The 23,845-nt window shown below is 42.6% G+C and overlaps 1 protein-coding gene across 3 annotated transcripts in view; it reads left to right on the forward strand.

Annotated features, from left to right (window-relative positions):
- SLC25A13 (solute carrier family 25 member 13) overlaps positions 1-23,845 on the forward strand; it is a 226,378-nt gene that overhangs the window by 115,141 nt on the left and 87,392 nt on the right. For all 3 annotated transcript variants that reach the window (XM_020869840.2, XM_070471249.1, XM_070471251.1), the window contains exons 6-9: positions 18,567-18,713; positions 21,074-21,212; positions 22,219-22,312; positions 22,519-22,603. In XM_020869840.2, coding sequence (XP_020725499.2) covers positions 18,567-18,713; positions 21,074-21,212; positions 22,219-22,312; positions 22,519-22,603 — 465 coding nt within the window. The remainder of the gene's footprint in view (positions 1-18,566; positions 18,714-21,073; positions 21,213-22,218; positions 22,313-22,518; positions 22,604-23,845) is intronic.

Genomic DNA, 23,845 nt, shown 5'->3' on the forward strand with positions numbered 1-23,845 from the left:
CCAAACCATCCTATTTGGAAGTATTTCTTCATTAGTATGTAGAAACTATAGGGTTAAACAGGCTCTGTACAACCATTTCATGCTTAATAGGGTTAAACAGGCTCTGTAGAACCATTTCATGCTTAAATGGAATACTCTCTGAGGACCCAGGGAATTAAGTGATGTGCTGAAAGGTTATATAAATCAGGAGAGGTGAATTAGAATCTGAACTCTGGGCTTATGACTGGTTCCACTACTGTGTCCGTGCTAAGTCACTCAGTTGTGTCTCTTTGTGACCCCATGGACCGTAGCCTGCCAGGCTCCTCTGTCCGTGGAATTCTCCAGGCAAGAATACTGGAGTGGGTTGCTATTTCCTTCTCCAGAGGATCTTCCCCACCGAGGGACTGAACCCACATCTGTTACCTCTACGTTGGCAGGCGAGTTTGACTTCTTAGCTTATGACTGGTTCCACTACTACTTACTAATAATTTTGTTATCCCTTGAGAAATGGACAGATGTCATCATCAGCATCTAACTGTAGAATTATTTGCCTTTTATGGATGAGACATTGGATCTAAAACTTGACTGCATATTGGGATCACCTGGGGAGTGTTAAGAGCTATTACTGTTTTGGTCCCCCACCTCCAGAGGTTAGATTCTGTGTGTGAGGTGTGTGTTTGTGTCTGTGGTGAAGGGCAGAGAGGGCCTGCTTGGCCCTTGGAGTCTTCGGAGGCACTTCTGTTGTGCAGCCAAGTGTGAGAAATGCTGATCCAGGGCACATGCTATCCATAGCTGGGCTTCAGCTCTGTGGGAGTTGTCTGCATCTCTGGCATGCCCCTCAGTCCAATCCCTCCTGCCTTTCTCTCTTCACTTCCCACTTTGGGATAATTTCACTGGGCCACTGATGATGCTAACAGAAGACTCATAACAAAATATGACCACCGTTTAGTTTTCCTCCCAAAGTGTAAGATGGTGTTAATTCTGATATTGTTTAGTCACTAGAGATCAATATCTGTATAATATGTAGCTCTATGTGATAAACCAGTCTTTAAGATTTTTATGCGTTTGTTTTGTTTCACTAACAATTTTATTTGTATATCATTAAATATTGACATAACATTTAAAAGACTTGTTTAAAAGAATTGGTTTGCTGTGTTTTAATTCTGGGTCCTCAGGAAAAATTTGCCAAGAAGATCATCTTTTTCTTTTTTTAATTGAAGTGTGGTTAATGTACAGTGTTAGGTTAGTTTTAGGTGTACTGTATAGTGGTTTGGCATTTGCATACCTTATGAAATGGCCACCATGATACGTCTAGTAACATGTAGTTACATGTAGTAACAGAGTTATTACAGTGTTGACCTGTAACCCTCATGTTGCATGTGACATTGTCATGGCTTATCAGTGTTTATTACTGGAGGTTTACAGCTCTCTTACTTTCCACCACCTATTTCATCCCACCCACCCGCATCCACCTCCTCAGGCCACCTTCTCTTCTTTGTTATTAGAAACATTGGCAGTGGGGCTGGCAGTGGGTTTCTTGTTATCTGGTTCCTTTGAGCCTGAGACCTTGCAGGAATCACGAGGAATGGTTGGTGGAGGCCCCAGGGCACACGTAACCATTCAGTCAGCATTTTGTGGTCTCCATTCTTAGGCACCAGCATTTGTAACTGGCTGACTTTCATAGGTGCTTTCTCTTTTTGACTTTTACATGTATCATTATAATATATAGAATTTGTTACACTTTTTAGTTTACTTTTATTTTCCCGGCCTCTGAAAATGTTAAACAAGATTTAGTAAACACAGCTTTGTATTTTTTTAAAAACATGTTAGTATCTATGAATTCCTGTTTGCAGTTCTGTGTAAACATAAGCCTGCTTAAGTAACTTAGGTGGAGATGGCCTGTGAGTTGTTACGTTTGTGCTGTTGTTTACACAAGACATCATGCGCAGTAGGAGGTGGTATTCATTTTGATGAGGAATAATTGCGATAATGCTATTGAGACAAATGCTTCCAATTGACTTTATGGAATACAGCCTAATTAACTTTTAGGCTTAATGGGATGTTAGCAATAGTAAGGATGATCACCTTTCCCTTTAAGCAAGTATCAATTATGTGGACTCATGAGTCAGCTATAAGCCACCCAGATTCTCCTGGGCCTTCCTTGAGATATGGATGAGCCAGAGGCAAAGATGAGGTGATCAGGGGTTACTGACTAGGTTTCCAGCTGCAGCTCGCAGGCATTCACTCATGTCCGACTCCGTTCTCTCTCTAATGGTGAATGCACTCATCCCTCTGTGTCCTTCCTGGGATGATTTTGACTTCGTAGCGAGATTACAAGTGCTAAACTTTCGCTAGGTTAAGATGGTTTAGGTAGATAATTCGGGCCTTGCTTTTGTATTCCACTCCAGGCCCAGATTTCAAAGAATTAATGTGTGTGTCATGATAGACTTGATATAAATGCCAGTGCATTACCAGCTTTGATGCCTGCCGTTGGGTCTCTCTCCCAGTGCCCCCACTCAGATGCTTCCTTTGAAGTCTTTTCTGAATGACCTCAACTTTAAATACTTTGTTTGCTCTTTTGGACTCTTTTCTGGCTTAAGGGAACTACTTAAAGATGTAAGTGACCTTTGGGACTCTTGCTGTGTTAAGCATGGTGCCTGCCTTTCTGCTCTGGGGCAGGTTATAGAAACACAGGCACCAGCTCTCTGGCTGGTGCCCGGGTCTTGAAAGAACTGCCACCGTGCATGCCCCTGCTTGTCACCTGAGGAGGAAGAGGAGCAACTATGGGGTCACGAGAGGTGCTTGTGGCTTCAAGGAGCCTGGAGGTCCGAGACAGTAGCTTGGATTGGTTTCAGCTAACGCAGCCTCGCGCTCTGGTGTGTTACCTGTGCTCATATGTGTGCTTGTGTTTGTGCCCAGTGGACAGTGCTGTTCTTCGCAAGGTCAGTTATTTTCCCCCTTCATTTAAAAAATATTTTACCATGCGGAAGCAGGTGTGAGTTTGTTACTGAGGACTCCATGCATTCACATGCTCACCCAGGTGTTGTCTGAGGTCGTGCTGGGCACGGGCATGGGTTGAATGCTGAGCTGGCATGTTGTTTTCCGTCATAAAGGCGTGAATCAGTTTGAGAAACTGTGAACTAAATTTGCCTTGTTTGTTCAGTTCTGTTGCTCAGTCGTGTCCAACTCTCTGCGACCCCATGGACTGCAGCATGCTAGGCTTCCCTGTCCATCACCAGCTCCCGGAGCCTGCTCAAACTCATATCCATTGAATCAGTGATGCCATCCAACCATCTCGTCCTCTGTCATCCCCTTCTCCTCCTGCCTTCAATCTTTTCTTGTATCATTTAGATACAAAGTACATAGCCTCATTTGTACTTTGTATCTAAATGATAGCATTGAAACAAGTAGCAGAGATGCAAAGCCTCCTCCCTAGTCTTGTTCCTCAAGACAGGGGAGGATTTCAGAAGGGAGAGCTGTTACCCCATCCTTCAGACTGTTGCCTCCACTGCTACTGGTTTTGTATGCCTGGTTCTATCATCTCTAGTTAACTGCATGAGTGGTTTTATTTGTTTTTGGCTGCGCTGGGTCTTCGTTGCTGTGTGGGCTTTCTCCAGTTGCAGTGAGCGGGGACGCCTGTCTAGTTGCAGTGTGCCAGCTTCTCGTTGCTGTGGCTTCTCTTGTTACGGAGCACTGGCTCAAGGTGTGCAGGCTTCCGTAGACGCAGCACACAGGCTTAGTTGTCCATGGCATGTGGGATCTTCCTAGCCCAGGGATTGAACCTGTGTCCCCTGCATTATAAAGTGGATTCCTAACCACTGGAACAAGGGAAGCCTGTGAATATAGTTTTACATATGGGTATGTATGTGTGGATTTTAGAATAGTCTATATTCATTTCCAACATCTCTTTCCTGTCAGCTCTTAGGGCAAAGCTGTAATTTTATGATTATCAGTTGAAAAAAATGGATTTTTAATATACTGAAAGCATTCTTCAACATCCATTTATGATTAAAACTCTCCAGAAAGCAGGAATAGAAGGAACATACCTCAACATAATAAAAGCTATATATGACAAACCCACAGCAAGCATTACCCTCAATGGTGAAAAATTGAAAGCATTTCCCCTAAAATCAGGAACAAGACAAGGGTGCCCACTCTCACCACTCCTATTCAACATAGTTTTGGAAGTGTTGGCCACAGCAATCAGGGCAGAAAAAGAAGTAAAAGGAATCCAGATAGGAAAAGAAGAAGTGAAACTCTCTCTGCTTGCAGATGACATGATCCTCTACATAGAAAACCCTAAAGACTCTACCAGAAAATTACTAGAGCTAATCAATGAATATAGTAAAGTGGCAGGATATAAAATTAACACACAGAAATCTCTTGCATTCCTATACACTAACAATGAGAAAACAGAAAGAGAAATTAAGGAAACAATACCATTCACCATTGCAACAAAAAGAATAAAATACTTAGGAGTATATCTACCTAAAGAAACAAAAGACTTATACATAGAAAACTATAAAACACTGATGAAAGAAATCAAAGAGGACACAAACAGATGGAGAAATATACCGTGTTCATGGATTTGAAGAATCAATATTGTCAAAATGGCTATACTACCCAAAGCAATCTATAGATTCAATGCAATCCCTATCAAGCTACCAACGGTGTTTTTCACAGAACTAGAACAAATAATTTCACAATTTGTATGGAAATACAAAAAACCTCAAATAGCCAAAGTAATCTTGAGAAAGAAGAATGGAACTGGAAGAATCAACCTGCCTGACTTCAGACTATACTACAAAGCCACAGTCATGAAGACAGTATGGTATTGGCACAAAGACAGAAATATAGATCAATGGAGCAGAATAGAAAGCCCAGAGATAAATCCACAAACCTATGGTCACCTTATCTTCGACAAAGGAGGCAAGGATATACAATGGAAAAAAGACAACCTCTTTAACAAGTGGTGCTGGGAAAACTGGTCAACCACCTGTAAAAGAATGAAACTAGAACACTTTCTAACACCATACACAAAAATAAACTCAAAATGGATTAAAGATCTAAATGTAAGACCAGAAACTATAACACTCCTAGAGGAGAACATAGGCAAAACACTCTCTGACATAAATCACAGCAGGATCCTTTATGACGCACATCCCAGAATTTTAGAAACAAAAGCAAAAATAAACAAATGGGACCTAATGAAACTTAAAAGCTTTTGCACAACAAAGGAAACTAGAAGCAAGGTGAAAAGACAGCCCTCAGATTGGGAGAAAATAATAGCAAACGAAGCAACAGACAAAGGATTAATCTCAAAAATATACAAGCAACTCCTCCAGCTCAACTCCAGAAAAATAAATGACCCAATCAAAAAATGGGCCAAAGAACTAAACAGACATTTCTCCAAGGAAGACATACAGATGGCTAAAAAACACATGAAAAGATGCTCAACATCACTCATTATCAGAGAAATGCAAATCAAAACCACAATGAGGTACCATTACACGCCAGTCAGGATGGCTGCTATCCAAAAGTCTACAAGCAATAAATGCTGGAGAGGGTGTGGAGAAAAGGGAACCCTCTTACACTGTTGGTGGGAATGCAAACTAGTACAGCCGCTATGGAAAACAGTGTGGAGATTTCTTAAAAACTGGAAATAGAACTGCCATATGACCCAGCAATCCCACTCCTGGGCATACACACCGAGGAAACCAGATCTGAAAGAGACACGTGCACCCCAATGTTCATCGCAGCACTGTTTATAATAGCCAGGACATGGAAGCAACCTAGATGCCCATCAGCAGACGAATGGATGAGGAAGCTGTGGTACATATACACCATGGAATATTACTCAGCCATTAAAAAGAATTCATTTGAATCAGTTCTAATGAGATGGATGAAACTGGAGCCCATTATACAGAGTGAAGTAAGCCAGAAAGATAAAGACCATTACAGTATACTAACACATATATATGGAATTTAGAAAGATGGTAATGATAACCCTATATGCAAAACAGAAAAAGAGACAGAGATGTATAGAACAGACTTTTGGACTCTGTGGGAGAAGGCAAGGGTGGGATGTTTCAAGAGAACAGCATCGAAGCATGTATATTATCAAGGGTGAAACAGATCACCAGCCCAGGTTGGATGCATGAGACAAGTGCTCGGACCTGGTGCACTGGGAAGACCCAGAGGAATCGGGTGGAGAGGGAGGTGGGAGGGGGGATCGGGATGGGGAATACATGTATATCCATGGCTGATTCATGTCAAATGTATGACAAAAACCACTACAATATTGTGAAGTAGTTAGCCTCCAACTAATAAAAAAAAAAAAAAATAGAAAACAGTTCAGAGGAATTTTTGTATCCTGTATGTGATGGAACTCCTGTTCATAAATGATATTAGCATAGAATTCTCTAACTTGTTTGGAAGTATTTCTGTGATTGTTACTTGCATGGAGCAATCCACCCAATTCAAGAAATATTTGCTGGGTGTAGCATTTGTCAAGAGGCTTTGTGCAGAAGACTCAGAGGTGCAGAGGGAATGGCAACTTTTGAGACATAGTCTACAAGTCTGGGCGTCATTCCTGTGTTTTTCTGCCCGACAGCTCAAAAGACAGAATTGCAAACAGATATACAATGTATATCCTATGAAGGTACTCTTTTATAACAAAAATCCTTGAAAGTTTGCAGCATAAACCCTTAAGGCAGGTGTCAATTCAAAACCAGCAGTTTCAGAGTCTGGTACAAAATTTGTACAGCCGTCCAAAGTACAAAATTAAAGGTCCGGATACCAGTATAAGGTAGTTAAAAGCCTCGTTTTACAGATGAGGAGACTAAGGCCTTTACTTTAGAGTCTTTTAGCAGTATCTCATGTGTGATTGGGCATTTTTTCATGTGCCTGTTGCCACTTGTATATTTTCTTTGGAGATATATCTGCTGAAATCCATTACCCCCTTTCTTACTGGATGGGAGTTGTAGGTAACTGTGAGCAGAGAGTGAAAGGAAGGCCCTTAAGCTTCTCTGCCAAATAATCCTGTAGAGTCACTCAAAAAAAAAAAAAAAAAAGAATAATAGTAACAATCTTTGTAATTTATGAAATGCTTTTAAAAATATTCTATTTCTGATAATAGCATCCCCAATACCCTGAGAGGTAACAATCATTATCCCCTGTTATATGCAAAAGAATAAACAGACTCTAGGGTAAAATTTTGCATTTTCAGGTAGTTTTATTGGGAAATGCTCATGGCTTTCATTGGGTTCCCAGATAAATATCCCCAAGAGTGCAGAACAACTGTTCTGGAGCTTAACTTCTTCCATAAGATCACAGACATGTGAGGAATTAAACAGTATGGTGCCATTACCACTTACACTCCTCTGTACTGTCTCCAGGGCTGTGGCTATGAAGTTAGTTTCTGTTTCTGGAAGGGCTGTGTCTCTTAATGGGGTTGTACAGTCATGCATTACTGGACATTTAGGATTCCTGATCCCTGCCCATTAATTGCCAGATATGATGATAAAGTCATAGCAGGGTGTGTGTTACTGTTGTTTCCAGTTTCTTTTTTCTTTTCTTGGCCTCACTGCACAGCTTGTGGGATCTTAGTTCCCTGACCAGGGATTAAACCTGGGCCCTGGCCGTGAAAGCACAAAGTCTTACCCACTGGACTGCCATGGAATTCCCCTCCAGTTACTTTTTGATAGTGTTTTATAATCATGTGTATATATTTAATATCAATAACCTCAGATATGCAGATCACACCATCCTTATGGCAGAAAGTGAAGAACAAAAGAGACTCTTGATGAAAGTGAAACAGGAGAGTGAAAAAGTTGGCTTAAAGCTCAACATTCAGAAAACTAAGATCATGGCATTCGGTCCCATCACTTCATGGCAAATGGATGGGGAAACAGTGGAAACAGTGGCTGACTTTATTTTTTGGGGCTCCAAAATCACTGCAGATTGTGATTGCAGCGATGAAATTAGAAGACACTTACTTCTTGGAAGGAAAGTTATGACCTACCTAGAGAGCATATTAAAAAGCAGAGATCATTACTTTGTCAACAAAGGTCCGTCTAGTCAAGGCTATGGTTTCTCCAGTGGTCATGTATCGATGTGAGAGTTGGGCTATAAAGAAAGCTGAGTACCAAAGAATTGATGCTTTTGAACTGTGGTGTTGGAGAAGACTCTTGAGAGTCCCTTGGAATGCCAGGAGATCCAACCAGTCCATCCTAAAAGATATGAGTCCTGAGTGCTCACTTGAAGGACTGATGTTGAAGCTGAAACTCCAATACTTTGGCCACCTGATGTGAAGAGTTGACTCATTTGAAAAGCCCCTGATGCTGGGAAAGATTGAGGGCAGGAGGAGAAGGGGACGACAGAGGATGAGATGGCTGGATGGCATCACCAACTCGATGGACATGAGTTTGAGTAAACTCCGGGAGTTGGTGATGGACAGGGAGGCCTGGCGTGCTGCAGTTCATTGGGTTGCAAAGAGTCAGACATGACTGAGCAACTGAACTGAATTACAATTTAAAAATAATCTGCACATAGGAGTTTCTAGCAGCTCCTGTCTCCGAGTACCTTGGGTTGCTCTCCATTGTGAAATACTTGCTCACTAGAAAGCTGTTGCTTGTCAGCCACTTCTGTAGCGTTTAGCATTTTCCAGCTTGGTGAGTGCTGTGGCTTTTGTTGGTCTTTAAAGTCACTTTAGGTGTTGAGCAGCGGCTACTGTTTCTGCATGAAAGATGAGCACATAGAAGCAGGGAGGAGTTTCCTGAGTTTGGTCAAGATGAGACAGGTGGAACACAAGTTGGTTTTAATTTTCCTTAATCTCTAGCAGAATGTCTTCAAATTTTGTATAAATTTTCTTCTGAAGTGATTATCTTAAAAGGCTGCGCCCTGGGCCTCTCTGTCCCCACAAGAGTTTGATTCAGTAGGTCTGTATAGGGCCTAAGAAGTTGCCTTTCACACAAGCATCCTGAATTGTGACGTCCCAGATGGTCCGAGGGCCACACATTGAGAAACACTGATAATAGATGACAAAGCACTGACCATTTAAAAGCACAGAATCTCGTGTTCAGGTCTCATCCTAAGGTTGATGGGGAGCTCAGAGAGGCAGACATGATGAGGCTGGTGTTTCAGAAGGGTCATTCTGGCTGTTGTGTGGAAAATCAAGGGGAGAGTCCTATGACGGAGAAAGGGAGACCAGCTGGCTACTTTCCAGTGTAACAGTTGGTAACAGTGATGAGCTGAAGAAGATGGGTTTGAAGAAATATTAAAGGGATGGACCTGACCAGGCTTGGTGATTTGTTAGGATGGGGACAGGTAGGCATATGCATAACTCATAGTTCTCTCCTGTATTTTAGGCTCTGAGCAAGTGGAAGGATAGTGGTGATTTACTGAGATTGGAGGCAAAGGGGGAAGGGATGGAGGGCATGTGGATGAAGGGCTATTAGGAGCACTTTGCACATAATCACCAGTGACTTGTGTGTGGTTGAGTTGTTTCCGCCTCATCCTCAGTTCGTTGGAGTTAGGGTCTCATAGGAACCCCACTGATGGCCCCACAGACCTGGGCATTTCCAAGAAAATTCTCTCTCCTTCATTTCATGGAGACAGGACATTTCTTTGTTTCTAGAGGCCTTCCTCCTCTTGCTGTAGGAAGAGGACTCATTCAGAAATTAGCAGTGCTTTAAATTGGTAGAGAGACCAGATATTAGTGTCAGGATTCCATTCGTTAGCCAAGAAATGGGATAGCTGACTTGGGAGAGAGTGGGGCTGATAATTCTTTCTAATGTCGTCTCATCAAATAGAGTTTAGGAATGAAGTTCCCCGACCCAGCAGAAAGCCTTCATCATGAGGGTATGCATGTTTCACCATAACTTTATTCAGGTCCTCCTTTTGTCAGAAGAATGACACCAGGAGAGGTGAATCATAGTTGGTGGAGCTAGGATTAGAACCTCAGATTCAGAGCTGTGTCCCAGATCAGCCATTCATATTCCTAAAAGCTTTTATCTTCAGATCACGTGAGCCCCAAGATAACTTTGTTAGATGCCAAAGCATATTCATGTAAATAATGCACCTGAACAATTTTGGTTCTTTGTAAATCAAATTGACCAGTGTTTTGGCTTATGGGTCAGCGTGGCATACAGATCAACCCAAATCTTCTGTGTAAAATGGGCATTTTGGTCCTAGAGAGCAGAGTTCTTGAAGTCGGTGGCTCCCAAGTCCTTCTTGAGGCCAGAGTTTCACTGCTCCTAGTCAGATGTTTTTCATCATAGGTCTGGGATTGTGTATGTCAGTGTATACTAGTTTTAAGGCAAAACTTTCAACACAATAGGCTATCTTGTCAAAAAAGAAATTGTTCCCCTGCTGCTACTCTAAGTCACCACCAAACAAAAGAAACATAACCTTCAACCATGGCAACATCAAATTCTCAAGCTTTGGAACTGAAAGAGCATTTCAGGTGTTAACAAAAAATTATCCTTTTTAAGTAGGACTTGCTGAGAAGCCACGATTGTTTCAACCAGTTAGTGGACCATTAACCAAGTTGTTGCTTAGGATTGAGTAACCCAAGCCATTTGTGCCTCCCCTGGCTCCCCCAGCTTGCCATCTGTATTAATTAAAATATCTAGACCATGGATCTTTAGTAGCCAGAGACCATGATTATATTTGCATTTTTAACATGCATGTGCTCTTTATGTTGATTTTAAGTTGGACCAGATGGGATCTGCCACACGGCTTTGGCATTGCTTCATAAATACAGCACCCCTTGATGATCCAAGATGAAATAATGAGTAAAGGTGTAGCTAACGTCGTTTTGCTCTCAGCTTTTCTAAGAGATGAGATCGTGTTTTGTGTCCAAATAGCAACCACCGCTGGTTTGGCAGTGGGTCACGAGAGGTGTGGGGAGAGCCTGATCACTTGGAGATTTAGATGCAGGACTCATTTCATTCACTCTGCACTTTCTGCTCTCTGGGCAGAGGAGATCGGAGTTCACTGTGCTGTCTGTTGTGTCCGTGGTGTGTGTCAGCGTGCTGTTCTGTGGGGTGGCCTGTTGTGCAGGCATTCACAGTAACACCCTGGTGAAAAGGAACACACCATACGGCTGTTACCCACTGCGAAGTTTAACGTCGAATCAGAAGTGCCGGGAAATTGAGATGGGAGATGGAAAAGCTCTGTATTTGGTCACTGCCACGGTGTTGCTGTGTGGGCAGTGCCACATGCCAAATAATTACTGCTGCTTAAGACCCTGTTTTATTTATTTTTTTTTTTTAAGGCACTTTTAAAATTAGAGGCCCCACCCAGTGAAATGGAGATAAAATTTCACCCCAAACTCTGGAAGTCTGACTGCATAGGCTGAATGTGGGCAGCACAGAAAAATGTTGCAAATGGGAACAACTACTTTCTCTACCTGTTCCGTTGCCAGGTTCTCTTTTTTATTCAGTTTAAAAATATACGGATTTTTATTTTAACTAGAATTTTTTTCCTCTGAGTTAGCACAGGATTATGAAAATGATACTTACATATTAAACGGTACAGGTCCTGATACTTGATGTAATATAGAATTTACTTGAAATAGAGCAAAATATGATACCATATTTTGTAAGCAAACCTTCTTTACACCTTTTTATTCCTCATTTTCATAAATAATTACCTGCATTTTCCTCAGAATTCTTACACCACCACTTTCAAAAGGAGTTTTTTTTTTATCTTAGCAGTATAAATTTGATATAAATCCTTGTTGATAGTCCCTGTTTTTATTAAAGTTTTAAGTATTTATTTTAAATTTCAAAACTGTACAAAACACAAAAATGCAAAGGGGTCTTTTTTTTTGCACCCCACCCCTTCTTTGGTTCCTGATACATTGTTCAGGTTGAAGCACAAACTTATGTATCTGAATAGAAGTAAAGAGATTTCTGTATTCAAAATATACCCAGTTGGAAACTGGAGATTATTAAGGAAATGACAGGCCTGAACTACTAGAAGCATGAATGTTAAACTAAAAGTGTTGTAACCCCTCTATGTGTGTATTTCTGTACAGATAGCACTTTTGAGGAATTTGTTTCTTTTTTCCCCCTTCCTATAGCATTCTGAATGGTTGTGTTGAAGTTGCTGGAAGCTGCTAGAGTAGAATGCAAGTCCATTAATCATTATGCCCCTGAAGAGAGGGAACAGAAAATAGTTCACTGGCAAATGTAAAGAAAAATGGAAACTCCTTTCACGTGCTGGAGTAGGACTGCCTTAGAGGCAGCGGTCCAGCTGTGAGCTGCTGCGGCCTTCTGGCCCCAGATGAAGGAGCCCCCTTTCTCTGCACAGCCCCTCCTGGCTCCATCAGCGGCATTTAGGAAGCACCCTGTGGCCTGTTACTGATAAGAGCCCTCTCTCTCCACAGAACTGTCTTCACCTTAGCTCTCTGGGTTTTCCACAGGGTCTCAGGCCCTCAGATTTATCGTCAGCACTCATGTAGGTATCGGTTCTATTTCTGTCATCTGCCCACTCTTTCTGTGTATCCTAGGATGATCTCATCCATTGGTACGACCTTTTTTTTCTTTTTTTTTTTCTTTTCCTTCTGGTTTTTGGTAGGCCTTCCCCTAAAAGGAGCAGGAAGTCTGCGAAGGTTAAGAATATGGCTCTGGAGCCAGACCACTCAGCTGCACATCCAGTTTCACCCTTGGTGTCACGTGACCCCCAGCGGCCCTTTCCTTTGTTTTTCCAGCTGCAAAATGGAGATGATGGGCAGCCCCACCTTAAAAGGTTATTGAGATGATGAAGTAGGAAAATGCAACTATCCCTGAAGTATAACCTATACTCAATAACAGTAAACATGGTCCCTTGGGGCATTTTTCCTCTAAAATTCTGTTGTCTGCATTTCCCAGATTTATACTTCCACACGTGCCTCTGACTGTTTTTGGTTTTTGCTTAACTTTTGTTTATAACTTAAGCTCATCTCACTCCAGGTTTCTCCCTCATGGTCAACGACCTCATCTCTTTCCCCTGAAGCATTTTCTTTTGTGGCAGATTCTCCCATTCTCTAAGGTGAGGATTCTTTTAGAAACTCGTGTTCCATTTTTAGATACAAATCACCACCCAAACTTTTCTTAAAATCTCTTTTCCAGTTATCTGTCCACATCACTTATGATCCCCTTACTTAAGATTTTGCCCAAGGCAGCATAAGTTAGTGGTTAAAAAAATCTCAATTTTGGAATCTGATAATACCTTGGTGTAAAACGCGAAGCCTGGGTTCCTCCTCACTGTGTGACTTTGGGCTAGTAACTTAACCTCCATGAGCTTCAGGGGCCTCTGGGAGATGAAGATATTATTACTTTACAGGATTATTGTGAAACTTGAATGAAATACTGTCTCTGAAGTTCTTGGCAGAGCCCCCAGCCTAGAGGAAGTGTTCAGGCCTTCAGCTATTTCTGTCACCCTCTGCCCTAACTGGTTTTCATCTCTCTGTCCCTCTTGACAGTTCAGAGTAATTTAGCAGAACCGCTGTTCCTTACTAGGGATTTTTTTTTTAAAGATTCTGAAATACTTATATTGGAAGGGATTGGAGAGGTTTTTAAACCCTTCACTTTGACCAGAATTAATGCTCCTTTTTATGAAGTGCCTATTGCACATGACGTCTAGTTTTTACCACCCTGGGCGGCACGGTGTTGCTGGGGCCCTAAGATACAAACACGGCTCCCTAGGCCCTGCCAACTTGGAGTGCCGTGACTGAGACTTGAGCTCTGCCCCTTCCGGTCCCAGACTTAAGATTTTTATCATCATAACATCTTGCTTCCACAACCTCCTGTATTAAATAAAGCTAAATTAAAATAAATTCCTTGACGTGTGTTTCTCAGCCGGTAGTTGAACAGATATTTCCAGTGACTGGGAACCTGCTGTTTTGCAGGGTAGCCCATTTCATTGCTGAATAGTTGTGCAGGTTAAATACCTCTATGCTTTGTGCCAGAACCTGATCCCTCTATTTTTTCTCCACTGATTCTTTCTTTCTTTTTTTTTTTTTTTTTATAAAAAACAGAGAGGCAGTCTAACTTCTTTTTACCTTGTAGTCCTTTAAACCATTAAATATTTGAATGTAACTATTGCTGCTCACATTGTTCTCCCCTCTCCTGCACACAGGACAAGTTGATCCATTCTGGCCCATTTCACTTGGAAGTGACCAGTAGCTACCCGTGCTCTGCACACCATGCATCCCAAAAGCTTTCCATCCCAGCCTTACCCTTCTGGATTCAGATATGCCCAGCCCTCACTGAACAGGGCTAGGTTTTCCTTAATCAGCTCTAGAGGTGCCAGAGGAGAATTTAAGAAGTTCCTCTGCCACGAGTAGCAGCCTGGCTTTGTTTCAAAGGTCATCCATTCTTGAATTCAGTATTTATAGAGGCCCTGTGTTACAGCTCCCCCAGGCCTCCTTACTGATCTTTGTCCTCCTCAGTCTTCTGCTTGTGTGCAAGGCCTTGTAGATGTGGTTTCTCTCTTCTGGGTTCTTCTCCGCTGTTGTTAGGAAGACAGTTGTGGCAGTCGCGAGCACATCAAAGACTTTTGCCTTAATGAAAAATTTTTGGAAATTCTCATGTTTTCTCGTGAAAGATGGCAACAGAAAGATCTAGAGCCTTAGAATAATTTAAAAGCAAATTGAAAGCTCATCCTCTCGTAACTGTGAAGATTCCTAAGTGTCAAAGAGTATTTTGTAATCAAGTTCCTGAGAACAGCACCATCCAGGCTCTCATGCAGTCTAGTGTGGTATGAGGAGCAAGGTCAGGGCAGTGGGACCGCCTGGGCTTGAAGTCCAGCTTTGCTGCTTCCTGTCGATGAGAGCTCCGTTTCCTCATCTGCTGCAGTAAGGTTAATAGTGGTTCCTAAATCGTAGGGTTGCTGTGAACGTTAAATGAGTCTATTACTAGAGTACTTTAGAACAATCTGGCAGGTAATGCATGCTCACAAAATGCTGTTACTGCCGCTGTTTTATTGTTTGAGGTGATAGTTTTCATTTCCTTACCTAGAACAAGAAACAGTCATGACATAAACAGATGTTCTTCAGAAGGCAGCCCCCATCTTCAGTAAGCCCCTTTTAAGTTTAGGGAAACACATAGCTAAACGTTTTTACTATTTCCTACTATTAATGGATAACTGCATGATCTGCCTTCACGTTTTTCATGGAATTTATAATGTTCCCATTCTCTTAAGAACTGTGGAAATGCATTCTCAAGTTCTTCATTAGGGTTAAAAGTGCTTTCTTCTCTGGGGATTGTGGGGTCCCTGCTGCTTACAGTTAATCGAGCACCAAAATGCATGGTGATGCTGTTCATCTGCATCACCAGTGCACCCCCATCCTGTGATGGGAGCATCAGCCCCCACATGGGTGTCTGTTTCCCAGTTCAGCATTCCAGATAGGTTGGTCTCAATGTGGTGGCTTCCTGCTCTCGGAGGAGGGGGAGTGGCCAGGAAAAGTGATACTGTTTTGGGTATAGTGGTCTGAAGATCCCCAAGACTCTTTTAGTTGTAAACTAGGGGAAGTGGTAAATAACTGAACACATGTTCTGGTATTGTCGAGAGTAATCTTGGCTTATGATAGTTTTAGCAGTGGGTCTGGCAATTCAAAGACTGTTCATTTACTTTCAATTGAGTACATACTGTGGTCATTTTTCACGACAGGTTGGTTTCATCCTTCCTCATAAATTGGAGACACTTGTACAGAGGACCCCTTTTTGTTCAATACATTGTAATTTCTTCACTCAATTGGTTTTATGCAATTTCATATCTCTGATGATATGTCTGTGGTTTATTGAGCGCCTACTGTATCTAAAGCATTCTGCCCACGCCACAAGGAGGATGAGCAGTACACGGCAAGGTGGGGGAAAGACAGGAATGCAAGCAACTGATTATAATGTAGGATGGAATAAGACAAGTCTTATAATTGAGGGCCACGCAGGAGACCACGTGATCAGATCAGTTATTTTCAGTTAGGAGGCCTAGTTATGTTTACCTAGGTGGTGGCATTTGAGCTACCAAGTGGGTGGATTTCAGGAGCTAGAGAAGAAGGCTATGGTCCGTACCAGGTGGGGGAAAGAGTGTGGACAAAGGTCTGGGCGTGTGGAAGGTCTGGCTGGGCTGGGTGTGGGTACTGGAGACCAGGCTGAGAATAACGCCTTGTAGCGTCTCAAGAGTCTTGCTTTGGAGACAGGTCTTTATGATGAAAGGTTTTGGGCAAGGATGGTGGGAGTCAGGTTTGAGATGCTTGAAGACAGCTGTTGATGTGTGCAAGGGGCATGCAGAGATGAGAGAGAGCAGCCGGCTGAAAAGTTGGGCTCACAGTGGCCATTCAGCCATGTTCTGAGGAGGACTTGAATGCATGGTGTCAGGAGTGAAAAGGAAAAGATGCACTTGAGTGAACTTTCAAAGGTCTAAGTGACTTAATTTAGTAACTGGTTTACTCTGAGGGAAAGAAGCTTGAAGAATTAAAAATGATAGGTTTCCAGGGTAGATGACCAGGAAAACAAGATGCTAGAAATGAAGTTTGGAATACAGGAGAGAGACCAGACTTGAGGGTTGGGTGGGAGACAACCCACCAGCGTGTTGAGTGACATGGAATTTTACGGCCTTTACAAGATACCCCGTGGGTAGATTCTCTAAGCTATCAGGAATTCTGGTGCAGAAGATAGAAGTGAGAGACCTGGATCTGGGAATCAAGACCCATGAGAGGTCTTTTAAGAAGACCTAGGGAGTGGAGTTCTTTGCAGAGCAGAGTTGATTCAGGACCCGAGGACAGAGGGCTGATTGGTGCCTCCCATTTAAGGAGCGAGTGGAAGAGGCACTAGAAAGGTTAGGTCTTAGACGAGAGCTCCCGCAGGGGCCGGCCTGGCCAACACTGGCAGGTGATATAACTGAAAAGAGGCTTTTCAATAGAATTAGAACTCTGATTCTTATTGTTTTGTCTTTAAAAAGGTTTCATTGTAGTCACTTTCAAACTGCACAAAAGGAAAGGTGAGGGTATAATGACCTACCATGTTCACATTCCAGCTTCTATCATTTTCAATATTTATTAATTCCTCAGTATCATCTAATAAAGCTTATTAAACTTCAAACAATTTAAGGTCCTCAAAACCCTCATCCATGATGCCTTTTCTTTTTGTCGAGATGAGATCTTACTCCAAGGGCCCATTTGGGAAATGGGCAGAGTGTTGTGAGGAAGAGTCTCTGCAGAAGGAATGCGCCTCCTACATGGCACATGCTGGGTTCTGATGGGAGGCTGTGTTTTATTGTGAGTATACACTAAACTCCAGGAATATCAAAAGAAATCTTAAGATCGGGCTCTCTATCCATAGATCATATGAATTAAAACATACGTCCAGCAGCACTGACACAGTTTAGCCATCTCTGACCCACGTACCTTCCAATTCCCAATTTTAGAGCATTGGTCCTCAACTGGGACATAAGGCCCTCTCTGAAGACACTCTTGATTGCCATGGCCTTGGAAAGGGGCTGCAGTATCTGGTGGGAAGAGGGTAGGAATGCACAGAAGAGCCCACGTAACAAAGGCTTCACCCACCCCCAGACGCCAGTAATGTAGAGGAGTGGCGTCTTCCGGAGCAGAACCACCCTCTTCAATCTGTTGTTACATCACGTGTTTGTGAACCAAGTTACCATTAAGAATTTTTCTCTCTTCTTTGGGGAGAGGTTAATGGCCTTTTAACTGGCTTTCCTTTGATCATTTGCATCACCTAAGCAGGGTTTGGCCAGATCATTGAGCGTGTGCTGTTCTGAGCTTAGTTGCTCAGCTGTGTTGGACTGTTTGCAGTCCCATGGACTGTAGCTCTCCAGGCTCCTCTGTCCATGGGGATTCTCCAGGCAAGTATACTACGATGGGTTGGCCATGGCCTCCTCCAAGGGGTCTTTCCAACCCAGGAATCGAACCCAGGTCTCACACATTGCAGGCAGATTCTTTACCATCTGAGCCACCAGGGAAGGCCTCTTTGAGCCTACCAAGCCTCATTCTAGTTTTTATTTTCATCGTGTCTTTGGACTTGAACAGAAGTGATTTGCTTTCTTTGGGTAGGAGATTTAAAGGGGGGGATGTACTTTCTCAAGACATATTCACCAGTCTAAGCAAAGTTTCCTCTTTGGAAGGAGATAATAACTTGGGGATGCTACTGAACAACTGTGAGGCTCAGTAATTCAAGATAAAATGTCTGTTTCTTTACCCTGACTTGAAATTGAACAGTCATTTATAGTAACTGAGAAATACAACTAATTCACCTTTCTTCCCCCCCGCCCCCCGCCCCCAAATTTTAAGCTTTTTATTTTGTACTGGGTTATAGCTAATCGATAATGTTGTGGTGTGTGCGTTAGTTGCTCTGTTGCGTCCGACTCTTTGCAACCTCATGGACTGTGTGTAGCCCATCCATGGAATTCTCCAGGCAAGAACAGTGGAGTGGGCTGCCATTTCCTCCTCCGGGGGATCTTCTGCATTGCAGGCAGATTCTTGACAGTCTGAGCCACCAGGAAAGCCAATGTTGTGATAGTTTCAGGCAAACAGCAGAGGAATTCAGCCACACACATGCACTTACCTTCTTTATTTGTAGGAAATACAGCTGGAACATGCAAAGCAAGCCTTTATTCAGAGGGACAACGACAGGACTGGAAAAGTCACAGCCATTGACTTCCGGGATATCATGGTCACCATTCGCCCTCACGTCTTGACACCATTTGTAGAAGAATGTCTAGTAGCAGTAAGTAGGGGGTGTTGTTTTTGTTTGTTTTTTTCTTTAGTTTTTAATGGAGTAAACTTTAATTTACAGTGTTGTCCTCATTTCAGGTATACAGCCGAGGTAATCAGCTATACATATTTGTGTATCAGCTCTTTTTAAGAGTCTATTCCCATAGAGGTCATTGTAGAATATTGAGTAGCATTCCCTATGCTGTGCAGTAGGTCTTTATTATCTATTTTATGTATAGTAGTGTGTCTATATCAATTCCAGTCTCCCAATTTGTGTCTCCCCCTAAGTTGTAACTTGCCCTAATGAAATAATTTATTCTATCTGGCTTAAGCTCAGTGGATAAGGAACTGTAAGAAGTTTTTTTTCTGTTTAAGCACTGACATTTTCTTCTTTGCTCAGTGGTATTGCATCCATTACCAAAGTTACAGAAAGTGCTTTGTCAGTGTTAATGGGTATCTTAATTTGTTACCTGGATAGTATGGAATATCTTAAAGAAATGTATTAACTAGGCTTTTTTTTTAAAAAGGAAAAACAGCATATAATTGCATTTTAGTTTGCTTTATATTTTGAGATATGTCAAATGCTTGTCTTCACTTTTACAAGTTCTCCAAGGAAAAGTATTTAAAATCAAAAAAGTGCACACAGATATATTTGAGGAGTCGGCAGAACAGCACCTCTAAGCCTTGGATTCAGTCATTCATGTGACCTGTGTGTTGAGGCAACGGTGGCCCTTATGGTGGGCAGGTCTCTGCTGTGTCCAGCCCCTCTTCTCCCTCACCAGCCCTGAGGGTATCCTGGACCATACCGGGGCGGTGGTTCCCAAGCCTTGGTCACGGAGCTTCAGGCTCATCAGGGATTGTTATTAAAAATGCATATTCCGAGGTCTTTTCTAGGCCTGCTGATCCACCATCCACAGTGGTGATCTGATTTCTTTCACATTTTTAAACGTCATTTATTTGCTCATTGTTGACTGCGCTGGGTCTTCGTTGCTATGCCTGAGTTCTCTCTAGTTGGTGCAAGCGGGGCTCCTCCCTGGCTGCGGCGCAGACTGCTCATTGTGGTGCTTCTCGTGTGGAGCACAGGCTGTGGGCACTTGAGCTCAGTAGTTGGGGCACATGGGCTTAGCTGCCCCATGGCACGTGGGATCTTCCTGGACCAGAGACTGAACCTGTGGCGCCTGCATTGGCAGGCAGATTCTTAACCACCGGACCACCAGGGAAGTCCTAGTATCTAATTTCCAAAGCTTCTTGGATAATTGTGATGATCCCCTAGATTTGGGACCTGTATGCAATGGTAACTCTTGTTGTGTTAATCCCAGGGAGAGGACTTTTTGAGTGTTTCACCATCATCTGAGTTTCCCGTAATGCTTACCTTAAGTGAGAACTCAGAGTAGTTTCTCATTTTTCCTCTTTATTTTCACTGGTCCCTCTTTTTGAAGATACTGATGTTCTAATAAGGCTTTCCCACTCTGGCATTCCAGCAGCTCCTTTTCTTGGTCCTTCCCTTCCCTAGCCCAGTCTAAACTCTCATGTCAGCTATTTCGAACGTTTATGAAGTGAAGATTTATGTGGTTGTTACCTTATAAAGAAGTGCTTTCCTAATAAAAATATTTTGCCTTGTTAGGGAAGGATAGAATTTGAAACCCCAAACTGAAGTTCCATTTATAATGGACATGCTGTCTGTTTCCCTTATCCCTGTGAAGAAATAAGGTTTCTTACAAATGCTGATTATCAAGAGTTCTGGCCAGTCTTAACCCCCATCAAAGCATATGACATCTCATAATTTTATCATAATGTACTTGTTTACTGGAAATCCTACCAATACAAAGTATGTACTTAAATGATTATTTATTACTACTTATAAGTAACATGACAAATCATGATATTAATGTTAGATTAACCACTTCTCATAGCATGTTGTGTTGGTATAATAGTTTTGCATGTATAAGTATACACATGTGGGCATGTGTATAACACAGTTTTGCATGTCTAAGCTTTTAAGAATTGCTCATTAGATGAAATAAACAAACTTATAAAACATTTCCAATGGAAATTTGAACTCTGTAAATTACTACTGGTCCTGTTGTTATAATCCTACATGTGTATTTATTTAGTTTCTAGGACCTGTGTGTGGAGAGTACAAGTTCTGGTCATGATTAGTTGCAGTTACTTCTAAAAATCATTTATAGCTGTTTTTTTTTTTTTTTTTTCTTTTAATGTGAAAGAAAAATACTTCTGGCCACTTTTTGTTATGCATGCTTTTTTGATTACTTCCAAAACTAGCATTTGATATACGTACTTCTGAATCTTCTTCATTCTATAAATCCTTTGTTTATTTTTCTCCCCCCCCCCCTTATTTTCAACTTATTTGAGGCTGCTGGAGGTGCCACGTCCCATCAAGTTAGTTTCTCCTATTTTAATGGATTTAATTCGCTCCTAAACAACATGGAACTCATTAGAAAGATCTATAGCACTCTGGCTGGCAACAGGAAAGATGTAGAGGTGACTCAGGGTGAGTGCGACTAAACCTGAATTCTTGCCTGCACGTATATGGGTGAAGTATTATTAGAGGGAAGAAGACAACCAAAAGTTAATGTTACAGAGTTTTCCATCCATGGTTTTCTATCTCATTGACACATAATAACCATTTGGTACTTGTGTGTCCTCCACCCTTTGAAACAAATGAAACAATCTTCAGCACATTTTAAATAAACCCAAGGCCTTCTCTGAATGAGGGACCCATGTGAAGTTCCTTGCATGTGTGCTGAGCCTCTCCATTCGTGTCCCACTCTGTAATGCTATGAGCCGTAGCCCACCAGGCTCCTCTGTTCATGGGATTCTCCAGGCAGGAATACTGGAGTGGGTTGCCATTTCCTCCTCCAGGGGATCCTTCCTACCCAGGGATCGAACCCATGTGTCTTAACATCTGCCTGCATTGGTAAGCGGGTTGTTTATAACTGGTGCCATCTGGGAAGCCCCCGAAGTTCCTTAAATATTTTCAAATCTTACTAAAACCTAAACTAAACTGACATCCTCTAAAATGACCTTCGAAAGTACACAAGGAATTCTTAAACTATACTGCTGACAGTGTGTATTGATAGATAATCTTTGATCAAGATATCAGCATTTTAATGGGATTTTTTTTTTTTAAACAAGAATTCCCTTTGGAATTCCACAGCTTCATTAATATTGTCTCCTGGGACCTCTGTGTATGTAGTTTCATATCTCCTTCCTGGTTTTCCCTGACTTACAATTTGAATGGCTTCCTGTGTCATTTATTCAAAGCCTTCAGGTGACACCAACCTTTTAAAGTCACTATTAGAGCAAGCATTATGCACACTCTTTCCAGATGAATGAAAGAACTGCAAAAATTCTTACCCTATTTGGATTGACTTGAATTCTGTGACTGTTAATAATAAAGTTTGGTGATGTTCGCTCATTCCAGTGCCTTGAGTTAATGCTGCATTTAGTGGCTATTCCTTCTTGAATCTTTCCCTTTTAACTCTTTTTCCATACAGAGGAGTTTGTTCTGGCAGCTCAGAAATTTGGTCAGGTTACACCCATGGAAGTTGACATCTTGTTTCAGTTAGCAGATTTATATGAGCCACGGGGGTAAGTTGGCCTTTTTTTCTTTTAATTAGCTTAATAAAGGGAGGTTAGGAGGTGGGAGGAGGAGGAGGGCAGCAAACCTGGAGAAAAAGAAACCAAATTAAAGATGACTCTGAAATGTGGGAAAGGAGAAAAGGAACATTTTAAAATTCCATACCTTCAATTTTAATTTGTATTTTGTTGTTGTTTACGTTTGCCTTTCTTTCTAGACGCATGACCTTGGCCGACATTGAACGGATTGCTCCTCTGGAGGAGGGGACTCTGCCCTTCAACTTGGCTGAAGCCCAGAGGCAGGTGGGCAGAAGGATCACACATGCTTCCTGGCGTTTCCTTGATAAGGTCCCACAACCCCTTTTCACTTGCAGTTGCCTTTTTTGGCACTGGCTCCTGACCAACTGTTTCTCTGTTTTGCACCAAAAAAAAAAAAAAAAAAAAAAAAAAAAAAAACCCAGACCATTTCAAAAGGCTGGAAAGAGTACTTACTTAGAAATGTCCTGAGTAACAGATAACTGGCATTTGGTCTCTTCTGCGGAAGATGGGCTGATTTCTTAGCTGCATGGGAAGCCTCACCCTCCCCAAAGAGGAGGAAGAAAACTTCCCTGGCCTCAGGCTGGCAGAGCCGGGGCCCCAGCCCCCTCTGGGTGTCTCGTCCCAGCATCCCGTCGAGAGGTGAGGACCGGCTCTGCCTCGCGGAGGACTGACTGCCATGCCTGCCGTCTTTCAGAATATCAAAATGAGATAATTTTGTTTAGTCTGGAGTCATAGTTTGAAGGCTTTTAGACCTATTTTCTTGGTGAAAGGATTCATAAGTTATGTGGAAACAATTTGAGGAATGCTAAATTTTATTTTATGGTTAACAGAAACCAATCTCTTGAAGTTGTGGGAGTCAGAAACCTAAGACAGGGACCTCCTCGCACTTAACTCTTGCTCGCCTTTCTAGAGATCGGGATTAGAGAAACAGCGCCTTCGGAGTGTCTGCTGTGCTTCCGCGATGTTTGTAAAACAAATCCCCTCCCAGACGCGCGTCGTCGTTTCAGAAAAGTACCTCCTTTAAGGCAAAGCCATCTCCGAATCCTGTGAGACTTCCCAGTTTTTGGCTGGGAGCTCCGGGTCTGTGCAGAGACGCCAGTGTGACCACAATGGGCTGATGCGGGCTGCCTTTTCAGGACGGGCAGGCCCGGAGCCAGGACGCCCTCCTCTCAGCGCTCTCCCACCCGAGGGCGGCGGCGGCTTGTGTGTGCCGCGCGGTGGGCGTGCGCGCCGCAGACCCTCGCTCGGCACCTCTGGAAAACCAGCTGGCCGCTATTAAAGCAGGAAGCCGATTTCCGCGCGTGCAAGCGAGAGGAGTGTGGAGTCGCATGGAGGGGGGACACAGCCCCGCTCTCCCCTCCCTTTGGGTTTAAACACCACTTACCAGATGCTTCTCTCTGCCTCCGTGCTACTAGCTCCTGTAGAAATTGGGGGATTAAGAAAAAGCGGAGAATTTTTTAAAAAGATTCCTCCTGTTCTCCTGTGACAGTGGTATCCCACAATTTC

The sequence above is a fragment of the Odocoileus virginianus genome, chromosome 1 (genome assembly GCF_023699985.2).
Source record: "Odocoileus virginianus isolate 20LAN1187 ecotype Illinois chromosome 1, Ovbor_1.2, whole genome shotgun sequence".
Taxonomy (NCBI): domain Eukaryota; kingdom Metazoa; phylum Chordata; class Mammalia; order Artiodactyla; family Cervidae; genus Odocoileus; species Odocoileus virginianus.